Source organism: Sphaerodactylus townsendi, linkage group LG06 (genome assembly GCF_021028975.2).
Source record: "Sphaerodactylus townsendi isolate TG3544 linkage group LG06, MPM_Stown_v2.3, whole genome shotgun sequence".
NCBI classification, from domain to species: domain Eukaryota; kingdom Metazoa; phylum Chordata; class Lepidosauria; order Squamata; family Sphaerodactylidae; genus Sphaerodactylus; species Sphaerodactylus townsendi.
Genome location: NC_059430.1, coordinates 47,928,698 through 47,945,209, shown reverse-complemented (window position 1 = coordinate 47,945,209; position 16,512 = coordinate 47,928,698). Strand labels below are relative to the sequence as shown.

General features: G+C 43.8%; 1 protein-coding gene across 5 annotated transcripts in view; it reads left to right on the top strand.

Moving 5' to 3' along the window:
* Positions 1 to 14,582, top strand: part of CRADD (CASP2 and RIPK1 domain containing adaptor with death domain) — a 36,404-nt gene extending 21,822 nt beyond the window's left edge. For all 5 annotated transcript variants that reach the window (XM_048500439.1, XM_048500442.1, XM_048500440.1 and 2 more), the window contains one exon: positions 13,245 to 14,582. In XM_048500439.1, the coding sequence (XP_048356396.1) occupies positions 13,245 to 13,552 (308 nt within the window). In that variant the 3' untranslated portion in view covers positions 13,553 to 14,582. The remainder of the gene's footprint in view (positions 1 to 13,244) is intronic.
* Positions 14,583 to 16,512: the final 1,930 nt, after the last annotated feature.

Here is a 16,512-nt window from a genome sequence, read left to right as displayed (position 1 = left end):
CTGAAAATTTGATTAGTATGCCCTCTATTCCATCATCCAAGTCATTTATAAAAATATTGAATAACACTGGGGCCAGGACAGAACCCTGCAGCTCTTCACTAGTTGCTTCTCTCCAAGATGAAGATGAGCCATTGGTGAGCACCCTTTGGGTTCAGTTGGTCAACCAATTAAAAATCCACCTAACAGTAGCATTGTCTAGCCCTCTTTTTACTAGGTTTTTCGTGAGAATATCATGGGGGGCCTTGTCAAAGGCATTACTGAAATCAAGGTACTCTACATCCACAGCACTCCCTTCATCAAGAGAGAGAGAGAGAGAGAGAGAGAGAGAGAGAGAGAGAGAGAGATTAGTCTGGCATCACTTGTTTTTGACAAACCCATGTTGACTTTTAGTGATCACGTCATTCCCTTACAGACTATTTAATGATCTGCACTAGAATCCTTCCTGGTATTAATGTTAGGCTGACTGGGTGTTAATTGTTTGGGATTTCTTTTTTTCTCTTTGTGAAGATGGCAATAACGTTTGCCCTCAGTTGAAGTCTACTAGCATTTCTCATGTTCTCCAGGAATTCGCAAAGATTATTGCCAGTGGTTCTGAGATTACTTCTGCCAGTTCTTTTAATACATATGATTAGGATGTAGTTCTTCAAGCCCTGGAAACTTGAATTCATTTATAGTAGCCTGGTATTCCAGTACCACCTCTTTATCTATTCTGTGCTGGATTTCCCCTACTGCATTATCTACTCCATTCCCCCCAGGTTGAACACTGTTTTCCTTTTGGGAGAAGACCGAGACAAAGAAAGCATGGAGTAGTTCTGCCTTTCTCTGTCCCCCATTAGCATTTTGCCATCTTCTCCACACAGTGATCCTATCATTTCCTTGTTCTTCCTTTTCCTACAGATATAACCCCAAAAAGCCTTGTTCATTGTTTTTAACTTATCTTGTAATCCTCAGTTTGTTCTGCATTTCAGCTTTTCTGACTTTCTCCCTACATGTGTTGGCTATTTGTTTGAATTCCTCTTTGGTGATTTTTTAAAATTTATTTATTCATTGGATTTCATAGACCACCTCATCCCCGAAGGGCTCTAGGTGGTTCCCAATATAATATAATGTCCAATAAATTACTTAAAACACATCTAAAAACATTTAAAATTCAACGTGCAGCATAACAAATCAGATAACAACAGTCTAAAATCCCATGTTGGTGGCACCCGGTCTGAAGGCCTGGAGGGGCTGGCAGCGCCCAAGATGGAACCGATATGGGGCACTGCCAGAGATGACAAAATATGGCAGGGCCTCATGAGGGGGCAGCCAATCTGCGGCCAGCCTCACCAAAAGCCCGGTGGAACAGCTCAGTCTTGCAGGCCCTGCAGAACTTGCCAAGGTCCAGCAGGGCCCGAATAGCTGGAGGAAGAGCATTACACCAGGCAGGGGCCAGGGCCATAAAGGCTCTGGCCTGGGTAGAGGCCAGCCGCATCATTGAAGGGCCGGGGACTTCCAGTAACTCCGCCGTTGCAGAGCGCAGTGGCCTATTTGGGACATATGGGGCATACTTACTCCTTTTTCTGTTTCTTGTACATGTCCCTTTTAAATCTTAGCTCAGTTGAAAGTTTTTTAGAAATCCATCCTGGTTTCCTTGGACAGTTCCTGCTTTTCCTCCTCATTGGAACTGTTTGAAATTGTGCTTTTAATATCTCACTATTAAGAAACTCTCATCCACCATTCATCCCCTTCTCTTTTAGTATTCTTAACATGGGATCACTCCTAGTAGTTTCCTAAGTTCACCAGTTCCTTATGTTTACTTTCTTAAAGTTTAGAGTTTGACTACACTTGCACTGTATAACAAATGCCAGGAGAACATGGTCACTCCCACCTGAGGATCCAACCCCTTCCACCCCATTAATCAGGTTGTCACTGTTGATTAAGATCAGATCTAAAACAGCTGATCCCCTTATTGCCTCTTCCACTTTTAGTTGTTTTGATTGTAGCACACTGAGTCTGGACTTCATTGGCTTCAACACTGTCTTTCCAGCCAGGCTGGGCCGCTGGGCCCTCTATTAACCCCACCCATTTATGAACAGGATCATTCCTATTTCCATCTGTGATATACTACAGCAGGGGTGTGAAATGCAGCCTGGATCTGGCCTTTTGAGAAAGCTTATCAGGCCCACGAGCCAGTTGAGGTAAACCCTTCCGCCTTCTGCTCCTGATCTGCTCCAGATGAGGTGTAGTCATCCCCGCAGGGTCGTCGCTAAGGAATAGGCGAGACGCGGAGGAGGTTTCATCTGGTGGAGAGCGTCAGCAACAGGAAGCGCGGGATTTCGTGATCCTGACAACTCTGCCCTGTGCTGGTCTCTGGCACCAGCACATTATATGATATGATTCTCATGGGAGTGTAGAAGGCCGGAGCGGGAGAGTCCGGGAGAGCCGGAGAGCGGGGAGATCATCATGTGATGCATGATCTCACCTGGCACAACACTACGTCTTGAGAGCAGTAAGCTGTCTGGGCCTAATCCTCACCTGGGGGCAAGACCATTGTCCCTTTGTCCGGGGCTCGCCGGTGGCCCCAAACCAGATAGTTCACTGACCCGTGACTCATGGGATATGAGGAGGTGGGGAATGCGAGATGGGCGACCAGAAGGCCGTAGGGCGCTGGTGTGCCAACGTTTCTACCACGCGGTGCTGCTGGGTCAGCAGTGCATTACTACATTCTCCTCGCTTTTTTTACACATTTTAGAAGGGAGGCCGAAATGCTGGAGGCGATTTATTTAAGGGGACGCTTGTCCCCTCCATGCGTTTAGTCAAGCTTTTCGACCCGAGCTGCTTGTAGTAACATTAGAACTTGGTTGCGAGGTAAGGGGAAATTAGAGGGGTTTCTTACACCACGTTACAGGCAATATTAGATACACATTGAACAAAAAACAAGATCCCAGCGGCCGAGGCATACAATCCAAACCAATGCAGAGCTGTACAATAGCATCTTTAACCATCCCCGGTAATGGGGCAATACGTCATACTTCAGATTGGATACAACTTCTTGCACAGCTCACGCACTTTCATATGAATCCAACTGGGAGAGGTTATCAGGAGAGATTAAAACAACACATATTTATGTACATTCTCACAACCTTGGTGATGCAATAACAACAAAATAATCAATAGGCTGACACGATTATCTAGAATTAACAGCTTGAAGTTCGTGCTGTTCCAGAGCGATGGAGGTGAGAATTGATGGACTTAGCATAGGGGGCACAGGCCAAGAGCGGTACGCATAGTCTTAGTGTTACATGAAACAAGTCCGGGGACTCCCACAAGAGAGTCGCAAGGGGAAACATAATACTCGCCTTGGCTAGAGGTTACCGCTGGCCGCCTCGGAAAAAGCTCGGGAAATTCGAGGGAGAAATGAGCGGTGACACCCCGGATTAGCTTGGGCTCCCGGTGAAAGCCTGATGCAAAACAATGGTGGGGAGCGGCGAGTAGGGGGGTCCCGGCAGGCAGATAGGCGGGAATGCAACAACAGCAAATCACGATAATTTTTTCTAAAATTAAGGCATGCAAGTAACTTGCAATAATCCAGTCGAGGGTCATAGTACTTCAACAATTCCTTTGGAGGTCGAATCGGCTAAACCAATGGGCATGAAGGGGCAAAGGCATCAGACTATTGGGTTAGCAACAATATATACAAGACATGCATGTTTTGTAGATAAGGCGACATCATATAAGTGGCTGAAAACAATAAGCCTTATTCACAAACGGTACATAGGCTAGATGTAAGGAAGGGAAGGCAACCCAGCGGTTTGCATAATTGTCCAATGCATGGCTCTTGCTGTTTGACTACCAAAGCTACAGAGCCATGGCGTTAGAGGAGTCCATGGGTTTCTCAAAGGCGTAGGGAGAGCTACTGATAGTCTTTAGCATTGCAGGTTCAGTGACTCCTCACGAGAGCAAGGCTTGTGAGAAGGCGATGTTCCAACAATTATTCCAAGCAGCTGAAAACAGCTGAGAGAGTTCCAAGGGATTTAATCCTATCAAGAATGTTCCTGACTGCAATTCTAAAGTTTCAGCCCAGAAGCCAGAGAGGGAGAGAATAAAGCGCATTGTAGATGAGGAGCAGCGACACACAGCGTCAACCCTTGAGCCATAGCTGGCCTCCAGGCTGCACCATTCCCGAGGCGAGGGTTCACGATCTCCGTTAGAAGAATGGGTGTACTGGTTCCCAGAGAGGTCCCTCTCCCATCTTGGCCCAGGCTGAGGGGGGCAGGATCGGGCTCTCTCTCAACAGAGGCGTGAGCAAGGGTCCGGATCCTCCAGAGAGGGCCCCTCAGCTCCATCTCCGGGATGGGGCTGGCCTGGCATGGCTGCAGCTGGACTCCTGTATGGAAGAAAGAAAAGACAAGCAACAGCTTTTCCCCAGGGGTTTTGCGTGCTGGCTGAGTTAGTTCTTATAGATGGCGATGGAAAGCCCGAGGAGCCCTGAGTGGGGTGGGGGGGGGGGGGGCGGCAATTTTTTTGATAGGAATAGAAGAGAGTACTTTGGATATGGTCTGCTGGATGAAGACAGTTAGATTGGGTACGATAGGGGGGGGAACTACTCCCCTTTTCTTTCGTTGTTTTGGTAAACTTTCCCTTAGGTGCAGTTGGCCCATTCCGACTAGCGATCACCTGCAACTTATTCAAAGGCGTTAGGGAGACACAAGGCAGAGAATTGCCCGAAGGCTTAGGAGAAGGGAGAGGTCACACGCAGGTCGGGTGTTTGTTTGTAAAACAATCCCATTCACCGTCTAAGGCAGGGGTAGGGAACCTGCGGCTCTCCAGATGTTCAGGAACTACAATTCCCATCAGCCTCTGTCAGCATGGCCAGTGCAGGCCCATGCTGGTAGGAACTGATGGGAATTCAATTCCTGAACATCTGAAAGCCGCTGAGTTCCCTACCCCTGATCTAAGAACCAATGAGTTTTTTTGCAAAAGCAACTTAAACAATTCACAATTATAGGTCATATCATTAATATATGGCAATCCCTTATAGAAGGATTTAGAGAAAGATGCAAAGAAAACAGTTCCTGGGCTTGAGAGTTTTGATCACCACGAAAGCAACTTGAAACCCCCTTTTTCAAATCCTAAATTAATTGAGGGTAGAGTGAGTCAAAGCCCATTTGAGAGGAGAATCACAAAGGGAGTGCAGTAGAAAGAAAAGGAGGGGGGGGTTGGAAGTTAACTCTACCTTCCCCTCCTGTAAGAAGACTCTGGCCGGTTTGAATTCTTGCTTCCCACTACCTTCTGTGGAGCCGAGGCTGTAAGGTAAAGGTAGATATTGGCTGGTGAGAGCCCCCAGGCACTGTGACCAGCCAGGGAGGACACTCAGCAGAAAAAATGTGGGAGCACGGAAATAATTCTGGCTCCCACATACAAACCATGTGCTACGCCAATGTGGCAGTGTAGGCTCTCCAGGTAGAACAAGAAAAAAGGTTCTCAAGAGAAGGCTATTTTGAAGAAGAATTTTGAGAGTTAAGAAACTAAAATGGAAGTGGCTTTGAGGCAGAATGTGGGTGTGACACCCAACCTTTCAGGGGCATTGGCACATATAATCAAAAGGGAAGAGAGGTGAAGCTAGAAAGGAATTTAGAATTGAAGCATAAGAGCATAGCTTAGAGGAGGGCAATGGGGGAGAAAATTCACTCCTCATGAGGGAGGAAGAACCTTAGGGGTCCCACTTTTAAAAGGGCAAAGACACACAGAACATACATAAGCATACATGAGCATATATAATGTAATGAGGAGGGATTGCAACTTTGACTCAAAGATCTTGCTACTCTCTCTCTTGCTTTGAAGATGGTTTTCTTGTGAGCACGCATTTTAAAACAAGGCGACTCAATCATAGTTGGGATTTCTGTATGAGGAAGCATTTTATCAATATAAAGCGGGGTGAAAGGAAATTAGGGTTAGTCCTTGTCTTAATTCCATAGGAAGTGACTTTCCAAACTGGATCATTTTTTATTGAACAGACAATTGAGGAAGACAAACCCTAAGAGGAAATAAACATGAGGTTTAAGCATCCAAGACCTCCATGGGAGGGGAAGAGGTCGACAGGTTCCCTCGTGTTGCTGTGGAAAGAAAAAGGTGGGTGAGAGTCGCAGTGGGAGAATTCCTTGCAGCCTTTGTCCCTCCTATGGCGCGCGTTCCAAACTGGCTCAAAATACAGGGTCCTAGAGGCGAGGCAGTGTTGAATCTCCTATGAGAATGAGAAACTGCACCCAAGGCTTCGAGAAGCCCACCATCTGGGTCTCGCGAGATGCGGCTCCTCGGCATGGGCTGGGGGATCCCTGCTCCTTCCTGAGGTACTGACGCATTTTGCTGTTACTGGGTGCTTTTGAGCTTAGAGGGCCCTACAATGCAGTACTCCCGTGGCTATGAAATCTGGCTTGAACCTTGCCTTACGCTGGAGGGGCCAAGGGGCTTCCTCCTCTTTATGAGAGGACTCTAGAAGCTTAAGGCCATCGTCTTGGCGTCTTTCCCTCTCCCACATGCCTCATTGGTCCTGTAATGTGACATTCTGAGGAGGGTTCAAAAACCAAAAACAGCAGTCCCTCTTGGTTAGTGGGAAGACGGACTAGGCATGAATTGCATGCCTCCAAAAAATGTTGGTGTTTCTCTCCATCCAGCATTTCTCTCCCGAGCTGCACAAATCAGTGGGTTTTGCAGGGATTTTTGAAATGCTTAGCAGCCATTCTGTGGCACTGTGGAGGCATGGTGACTTCAGAAATAGGAGTGAGCGAAAGCAAGAGCACAGGAGTGGAAAGCGCATGTAGCAGAAGGAAGGAGCAGACAGCGAGAGATTTAGGATCCAGCTGAGCTTTAGATTAGATTCAGGGAAGTGAAGGCATAGAGGCAGGAGGATGGGAGGAAAGGCAGGCATTGGACACCACGCAGGAGGTGGGCATCCATCTTCCGTCAAGGTTTCCCGCCCCTCCGCCCACATGGTCGTGGATTATCACAGCTCTGCCAGAGTTTTGAAACCAGCGCCATTACGCGGGCAAGCCTGGCCGGAGATCTTGATAGCTCCAGAAAAAATGAGGGAGGAAGCCGAGTGAGGAAGGCCGGGCGAGGAGGAGAGGCCGGGCAGACGCGAGAGTGCTAAGCGGGAGAGTTTGGAGGGGCCGAAGGAAGCAGAGTGAGAGGCAGAAGCGAGGACAGGCGTCCAATTTAGTGTAGATAGAGAAAAATTCCAGGGATGAAATCTGAAGTTGAAAAGATGTCGAAAAGGAGGGCGCTGACCTACAGCTTAGCGGAGCCATAGGTTCGCAGGTCTACAGGCCGGTGGCGACATAACATTGCCCCATCTCTCCACGTCGGTAGCAGTGACACCGGGCCGGCGAGGCTCTGTCAATGCGAAGAATTAAGCCTCGATGTTTTCCCAGTCCTTAAAGATTCCAATGTCCCCCCCTCGAGGAATTTACCATGGACACTGAGCTTCAATCTCCTCCAACCAATTTGCGCATGCTCCCCTCTCTTTATGGAGACTTCTGCCGCATTTAATGCGGCGCACGGATTAGTTCGATTAACGCGTGCTTGTCATAAGCCCTGCTTTTGCAAAGCTCCCCATACTTCACCGGTGTTCCGTCCCGGACGCCGAGAGAGTGTCCTAGGTGCGCGAAGTCTCTGGATCGCCCGATCCAGAAGGGACAGAAGGCGATACCCATGTAAGCGGTGGTCCCCTGGATCGCGCGCCGATCCAGCCGGACTTGATTACCTTGACCCACTTCCCAGGCGACGGTGAGAGCAGGGTGAGAGGTTCGAGGATTCTCGGGTTCGGCACCAGCTTGTAGTCATCCCGCGGGGGGTCGCATTAGCTAAGGAATAAGTGAGGCAGGAGGAGGTCTTTGCCTAAATATCTGGTGGAGAGCGTCAACAGCAACAGGAGGCCTGTGAGGGATTCGCGGATTGAAGTCCTGACAACTCTGCCCCTGTGCTGGTCTTCTGGCACCTTTTATTACTTCGATTCTCATGGCAGAGCGTGTAGAGAGGCGGAGCGGGAGAGTCCCCGGGAGAAGCGGAGAGCGGGGAGATCATCATGTGATGCATGATCTCACCTGGCGCTGCTACGTCGCGGAGAGGAAGCGTAAAAGCGTCTGGGCCTAATCCTCACACCTGGGGGGCAAGACCATTTGTCCGCTTTGTCCCGGGGAAGACGCCAGTGACTGAGCCAGATAGTTCATGACCCGTGACTCATGGGGGGATGAGGAGTGGGGGTGCGGTGCGACCAGAAGGCCGTAGGAGCGCTGGTGTGCCAACGTTCTACCACGGTGCTGCTGGGTCAGCAGTGCATTACTACATCAGGAGCAAGAGGAGGGGGGTTGCCTCAACTGGCTTGTAGGCCTGATAAGCCCTCACCAGCCAAGGCAGCCACCTACCCACCCCGGACCCAGCCTGACCAAGTCACATTTATGTCATATTCAGCCCTCATAACAAATGAGCTTGACACCCCTGTACTAAAGGGTTTATGAGTCTGACCTTATTTTCCCATCTGTATTGCAGATAGGCTGTGCCTGGATCAGAAACCCAAAGGCGATCATTGGGTAACGGTTCCTATTAAATGTGCCTATTTAAAAGCTGTCTAGTTTTCATGTCCCAGTCAATTCCAAGCATCAGTATTTTTGGTTATTTCCATTCTGCTGGGTATAGCAATATTTATAGAACAGTGTGGGTTTTTTCCTTGCAGTAGATTAATGAAGCTTACTGATATTTCAAAGCAGATCTGCAAACAGATAGTTATTCTGAAGACTGGTTCAGTATGAACCTACTAATCTTTATCATTGCTTAAAATAGATTTCAGCTCAATCCTTTGTTTATGCAGTCAGCTGTACCTAATATTAATCATCTCATGACCTGATCTTCCTTGCCCTTTCTTTCTGTCCTTCATCTTTCTACATTTCTCCAAAGATTAACTTGGAAGTGGAAGCATAATACACTTTTTATATTCACTCTTTCTATTTGCTGCTTTTTTATGTAGCTGATTTTATGTAGCTGTTTTACCTAGTTGACAAGCTGTGGTTTTGTAGATCATAATATCTGGTTTGTTCCTTCAAAATCTCTTATTACAGAATGGGCTTGCACTCTCTTTATGCTTTATTGTAAAGATTCTTACTTTGGGGATATTTAAACCATCATTTTTGCTGGTGTGGGGAGCAGTTGTGGGTTTCCCATGTAGATTTCTCACAAAGTAGAGTGTGTGATTTTGATGAAATCCTCATAGTTGAAGCGATAACTGCTGTTCTGTCAGAGTCCATTATATTATCTGTTTATTATAGTAAAAGCTGCATTAGTAGCTGTTCAGTTCTGTTACAGTATACAAAGGGCATTAAATAGTTTTTGAACAAGAACATTCAAAAATTTCACAAAGGATTTTTTCATTTGCGTAAGTCTTAATCATGATTTGTGTTGGGTACAAGATTTGGAACATTTACAATAAAAAATCATTTTTTAGCAGCATAATGTACAATATTATTGTACTTCTCAAATATTTCTCCAGCATATACAGTAGGTTTGATATAGATTTCTTTCTGCAGTAGGTTTGATATAGATTTCTTTCTGCAGAAATTTGCTTTTGTCCCACTGGCTGTGTATCCATTCCCATAATTTTTCCCTTTAATTAATTACATTCATTCTAATACCGTTTTGTACTTTCCTCATTTCTGTGAGAATCAAGAAACACTTTAGAGCAGGGATGTTGAACTCATTTGTTATGAGGATTGGATGTGACATAAATGTGACTAGGTCAGGCTGGTCCTTGGGGTGGAGGGGTGGCTTCCTTGGTTGGTGAGCTTTGCTGGTGAGCTGCTTCATCAATCTTCACTATCCCAAGCTCAGATTGGCAATTGGGGGGGGGGGTGGCTACCTCATCTTGAGAGGGCATATCAGGCCCTTGAGCCAGGTGAGGCAATCTCCCATTGTTCCTGATATATTGAATCAGGAGCAAGGAAGGGTTTGCCTCAACTGACTCGCAGGCTGAATAAGCCCTCTCAGAGGGCCAGAACCAGCTCCTGGGATGCATGTTTGACACTCTGCTTTAAATATTTTTTTATTTAGCCTAATTCCCATGATTTTTACAGCAGTTTTACTGGCCATGTGAAACTATGAAATCTGAAACAATGAGGTCAGAGCAAAAGTGTGGAATTCCTGCCTAGAGGAGTTTATTATCTTATAAAGAGGCATGAGCAGAAGCAGCAGAGAAACAACTTTCCTGGAAACAAAGCCAATGGTGAGCGGTTGCTATGACTGCTGTGCTTCCAGGAACATATGGCCTTTTAGGAATCATTGGAGACATTCCCGCTGAGCTCCACTAATAAACAGTTGCTGCAGTATGAGTATAACTTCCGCAGCCAGCTGCTTATGCACTCATGTGCCTTTGCTTATGGAAATGCTCTCCTGGTCACAAGCAGGAAGCTAGAAGTGAAGAGCACAGAAATAGGCATAAAGATTTTTTCCACAGACCGAGTTATTTTTATGAAACTAAATTGATTAGATGAGTTCCATTCTCAGCTCTGTTCCCAATAATAGTCTTATGACATACCAGACAAACCTGTAGGAACCCTTGTACTGCCACTGAATCATTGCTTTTTTGGTACCATGTCCCTTTCTGGAGCAGCATTTAGGACTGAAAGATGCCATTGTGTTGGACTTAGGAATAGAGTATTCGTGCTTCTGAGACCATTGTTCTGGCAGCAAGAAAGCTTTTAGACCTCTGGAATTGATGTTTGGTGTTGCACTTTTGCTTTCTTTTTTAATTTTTTAAGCATGGCTTCAAGGCACATCTTTCCTGCTTCATAGTCATCCAGGTGTTTGTATTTGGTGCTTAAGAAGGCCCAGAAAAGCCTGTGAGAACTGTTTTGTTTTTTTAGAAACAGCAGCCTCCTCTTCTAAAGCACTGTTTGGATTTTTCATGTACAATCTGCTCTGAATAGCGTAGCCATCTACTTAGCTTTGCTTGTACTTGTCAAAAAAAAGAAGGGGGAGAGCACTGCTGTCCCTCAACATTCTCTTGATGCTGAATAGGAAGCTGCATCTTAATTATAACTAGTGTGCTGCTCTGATGGGCACTGAAGACATGATACTGGAGGGCCAAAGTATACTTCACAATGAGACTGGGTTTCTTTCTTTCCCTTTCCCCCCAAAAGTTGACTTTTGTTTCAGCATTTATAGTCAAACAGCTATAATTCTGACTTGATGAATGGTATTTATCCCCCATTTTGACACTATTTCCAAGACAACAGAAGGGAAGGTCCAGTTCCAAATTACTCCAGTCGCAATGGCTGCTGGGGCCCTGAGAAGCGTAGGTTAAGTGGTGACATGATAACCATGTTTAAATATTTGAAGGGATGTCATGTCGAAGAGGGAGCAAGCTTGTTTTCTGCTGCCTCGGATACAAGGACACGAAGTAATGGATTCAAGGTGAAGGAAAAGAGATTCCACCTCAACATTAGGAAGAACTTCCTGACCATCAGGGCTGTTCGACAGTGGAACTCACTGTCTCGGAGAGTGGTGGAGTCTCCTTTGGAGGTTCTTAAACAAAGGCTGGATCAGCATATGTCGGGAGTGCTTTGATTGTGTTTTCCTGCATTGCAGGAGGTTGGACTTGATGGCCCTTGGGGTCTCTTCCAATTCTATGATTCTCTTGGGAAGTGGCAGCTCACAGGCACCCTGTGGTCAGCATGGCATCTCCTGACACAGCTGACACACCTTCTGATGAGAAGGCCACAGTCGCAGGAATTCCCAGAAGCACTGCCACCATCACAGCTGCTGCTGCTCTCAGAATAGAGAAAAAAGAAAAGGGGGCAGATTGTCTGGAGGGGGGAGAAGAGGGGATCAAGGGAGGGGGAAGAGAAAGAATGGGGTATTGCTTGAGGGGGGAAGATAAAGAATCAGGAGTCATTTGGGTGCTGTGTGGTTTCCGGGCTGTATGGCCGTGTTCTAGCAGCAACGTTGCTGCTAGAACACGGCCATACAGCCCGGAAACCACACAGCACCCAAGTGATTCCGGCCGTGAAAGCCTTCGACAATCAGGAGTCATCTGAGCGAGTAGAGAGAGAAATACAAAGAAGGGATTATCTGAGAGATAGGAAAGAGAAAGGAGGGGTCTTGTGAGTGAGGGGAAGAGAAAGAAATAGGAAATTGTCTAAGCAAAGAAGGGTGATTGTGGGTGGAAAATGGAAATAAAGGGTGGGGAGAGAAAGAAGGGGAGAATGTTTGAGGGAGAAGGAGAGAAATAGAAGGGAAGAGGGGAGAGAAAGGGAAGGGCAGGTTGAAAGGGGGTGGGGGAAAGGGGAGATTGACATACAAAGGGTGAGAGTAGAATGGAGGTAAAATTGCTAGAGAAGGGTGTGGGTGGAAGACTGACATAGAGGGGGTGGGGAAGAGGGCAGCTGAGGGAAGATTGATAGATGTGGGGGAACTTTGAAAGAGAAGGGGAGAAGAGGGAAGGAAGCAAGGGCTTCTTGTGAATTCACACATTAGTTACTAATCCAGAACGACTTATTTGTTCTGAGGTTGGAGAGAGTAGCAGAAGAAGAGGAGTATGGATTTATACCCTGCCTTTCTTTCCTGTAAGGAGTTTCAAAGTGGCTTACACACTCCTTCCCTACCTCTCCCAACAACAGACACCTTATGAGGTAGGTGGGGTTGAGAGAGTTCTGAGAGAGCTGTGACTAGCCCAAGTTCACCCTGCAAGGTAGGAGTGGGGAATCAAACCAGGTTGTCCAGATTAGAGTCTGCCACTCTTAATCACTACACCACACCAGCCTTTCAGTGAGCTGTGCATTCTTTTGGAGCACTCTGGAATTAATTTTCTTCATGCTGGAGATCTTACCTGGCAAATGAGAATGAAGCATTTGGTTGTTGCTTGATAATTGCCAAATGGGTTTCTCTCATATCAGAAGAAGTTTGGAAAGTACATCGTAAAACTGAAAGACAACCACCAAGTTTTTTCTAAACATCTTCATGTGTATAGGCACAAGTATGACCTTTTGGGGGAGAGTTGGGGGAGAGTTTCATAGATTTTAGTTTGTTCCCCATGTCAATTCAGGTACCTGGTTTCTTCTGAGCCATTCAATAGGATTTGCTGATAAAGTGTTCCTGGTGGTATCCATTGTTCTTCTCTAAATGTTCCCATTCTGTTAATAAAAGCTTTAAATTGCAATAAATGTGCTACAATATTTCATTTTAAAAGTATTTAGTGCTGTTTTTCTTATCCCTAGAGAATGAGACAACTGAAATTTCACAACGCATTTTGAAGAATCTACCAACCGATCAGCAGTTGAGCAAACTTGCTCGAAGACTTGGACCTGAATGGGAACACATTGTATTGTATTTGGGGCTGTCACACAATGACATTTACCACTGTAAAGCCAATCATCCATACAATGTCCAGTCACAGATTATAAGTGCATTTATTTCATGGAGACAACATTTTGGGAACAGAGCTACTATAGAAAGTCTGTGTGCTGGTTTGAAGATGGGAGAAGTTGAATCTTCTGTGATCCAAGAAATTTTCAATGAGCTTTGATCCAATCAAGGTTCTAGAAACCTGTTTCCAATATGAAATTAATAATGAAAATAAACAAATCCAGCAGATTCACCCAACTGTTTATCAGTCTCTTCAGTCTCTTTAAAATTTAAACATTTAGTTGCCTATATAGATTGTAGATACACAGGAGTAAGTTCCATTGTGACCAGAAGGAGGGCTTTGTCAATGCCTGGCTTATAAAATGCTGCCCTCAGGGATGTGTCAATATTATTCCCTTTTTGATGCCAGCTTAAAAACTTTTACCAGTAAATGTTTGAATTTTGCTGTTGGTTGTATCTTTTTGTTTGATCCACATGTATCTGCTAGGATTGGATGTCTGATGGTATGATATAGTTTACAAAATATAGATTCTCCATGCTAGATTTGGAAATTATAACAATTTTATAATCAGTCTTACTTCTCAATTTGTTGGGAAACAGTTCTGTTAGAAACCAACCCAGGACCCTTGATAATCAAACCCAAGTAAGTGTGGAGGACTTATAGAAAGATGTTGCAATCTCATTATCAGGTGTCACCTTTTATCTGAACCGTAAAATAGTAAGCACTTATGGATTGTAGCTTTTGGTGACTATGTTTGGACTTTTTATTGATAAGAGCTGGAATTACAATCAAAACTCATGGGAACTATTTGTATATGCATATATTTTATGCATTCTATTTGCTTTTTATTGATAAATGTTTTACCGTAATTTATAGTACCAATAAAGACTTTATACCATGAAAAAAATATATAGATTCTGCCAGATTCTGCTGAAATATTGTAGTTTGGCAGTTTGGCATTCAAGAACTGATGGGCAACATGGAACTTCTGGTTTAACATTTATGATATAGGCAGCACTTGCAGACATTAGAACCAACACACATGTACAGTTTTATGTCCGGGGGCGGGATCGTAGCTGTGTTAGCCTGTTTCAGGAAAGCTAAAAATTACTGTGTCAAAATGAAAGTAAAATTACTTCAAAATGTATGAATCAATACTGTGCTAGAATAAACATATGTTACTCTTTAAGGTGCCACTGGACTATGATTTATGTTTGAATAATGGTTAATTCCCCAAAGGTAAAGAATACCTAGATTCAGTATGGTATTCTGGCCAGTATATCTAGCTAAAATAAGCTTGCAAAAAGGTATCCATGTTCATCTGGGACAGCAAAATAAAAGTTCATTTAGTTCCTTGAAGATTAACATTTAAGGAAAAATATTAAAACAAATAAAAGAATGGTATAAGAAGACCTTATCGATTACAGGAAAAATCAAAGCATTAAAAATGTGTATAATGCCGAAAATGTTTTATTTATTTCAAACTCTTCCGCTGGAAATTAAGAAGAAACAATTTGAGGAATGGGATAGAAAACTGAAAGCTTGGGTCTTTAATAATAAAAAACCAAGAATCATGAATAAGATCATATATGACAAAAAATTCTCTAGGTTGGATTCCAAAAATGCAAGAATATTATGAAGCATTCCATATTAAGAGTCTGATGAGTATAAACGAGGATAATGTCGAAAGATGGGTTAAGTTTGAAAATGAAATAAATGAAGGAGTTGGTGCACATGGTATTTTCAATAAAGAGTTGAAGAAAGGAAATCAAAAAGCAATAGGACCAAGAAAGGTATATGGGAAAAATGGAAAGGTAAATGGATGCCTGGCACCCTGGATATGGCACCTTTGGGTAGTGAGGCTGACAAAGAAGGAAAAAAAGTTATTAAAATATTGAAAAGAAAAGGAATTCAAACTGTGGCAAATTTGATTAGGGAAGGAGGAGAAATTATGACATTACAAAATTTTATAGAGATAGGAGGAAATGTGAGGAACTGGTTGGTCTTCTGAGGAGGCATTTAGGGGAAAGGATAAAAGGTTTCACAGATAAAAGGAGGGAATGTATAATGTCGAAATGTCTGGAACTGCTATATGGAAAATGCAAAGAGGGAAAAATTCTAGGGGCATATTTCTAAGCAAAATATATGGTAGATGATAAGGAATTCATGATAAGAACGTTGAAACAAAAATGGGAGAAGGAAGGATTTCTAGACATTAGTAATACTGAAAAATTAATAGACAGTTGGAAAAATATAAAGATTGAGAAATATATGGAGTTAGAAAGTAAAGTGATATTAAAATGGTATAGAACACCAAAACAACTAGCATACATGATAAAAGGACTTAGTTCTAAATGCTGGCACTGTGGAGACCAAGAGGCATATTATAGCCATATGTGGATAGAATGTGCAGAAGTAAAAAAAATTTGGACAATTGTATTGTTATATATCAAGAAACTGGTGAAGATAAATATTGATTTAAATAATTGACTTTAAATGTTCATGGCTGTAATGTGGAAGACAGAAGGGTGGATAAACAATATAGGTATATGTATAAAATAATGATTAAAGCAGCACATGCAACAATAGCCTTGGGCTGGAAAGAAAAGAAAAAAATGGACACTTCAGAAATGGTTAGAATATATTTGGGAACAAGTGACACTTGATATTTTCGATATATTAACCAAAAATAAGATGTGGCAAGATAAACAGAATGAAATTTTGAAGATATGGATAATATACGTGGACTGGATTAAAGAAGCTCGAGTCAATGAAGAAATATGGGAGAAGAGGCAACAGAGAATGAACTTACTGCTGTTTGTGTGACAAAACTATGAAGAAGAAGTAATGTGGGGAGAGAGAAAAGGGGGGGAAAGTATCATTTGAAAATGTATGAAGAAGGAAATTACTATAAACTGTAAAATTCAAATGATACAATAATTTTTTTTAAAAGATTAACATTTATTTCAGTATCAGCTTTGTAAGTCACAAGTCATTAAATATGTTTAGATAACTGCAATCAGTCCTTCTTTTAGAAGAACATAAAGGGTAGCAATGAGGTCCAACTTAGCTGGCCTCCCTTTCTCCCCCCCCCCTTTCATTGTTCTTTTGTTGCTTAC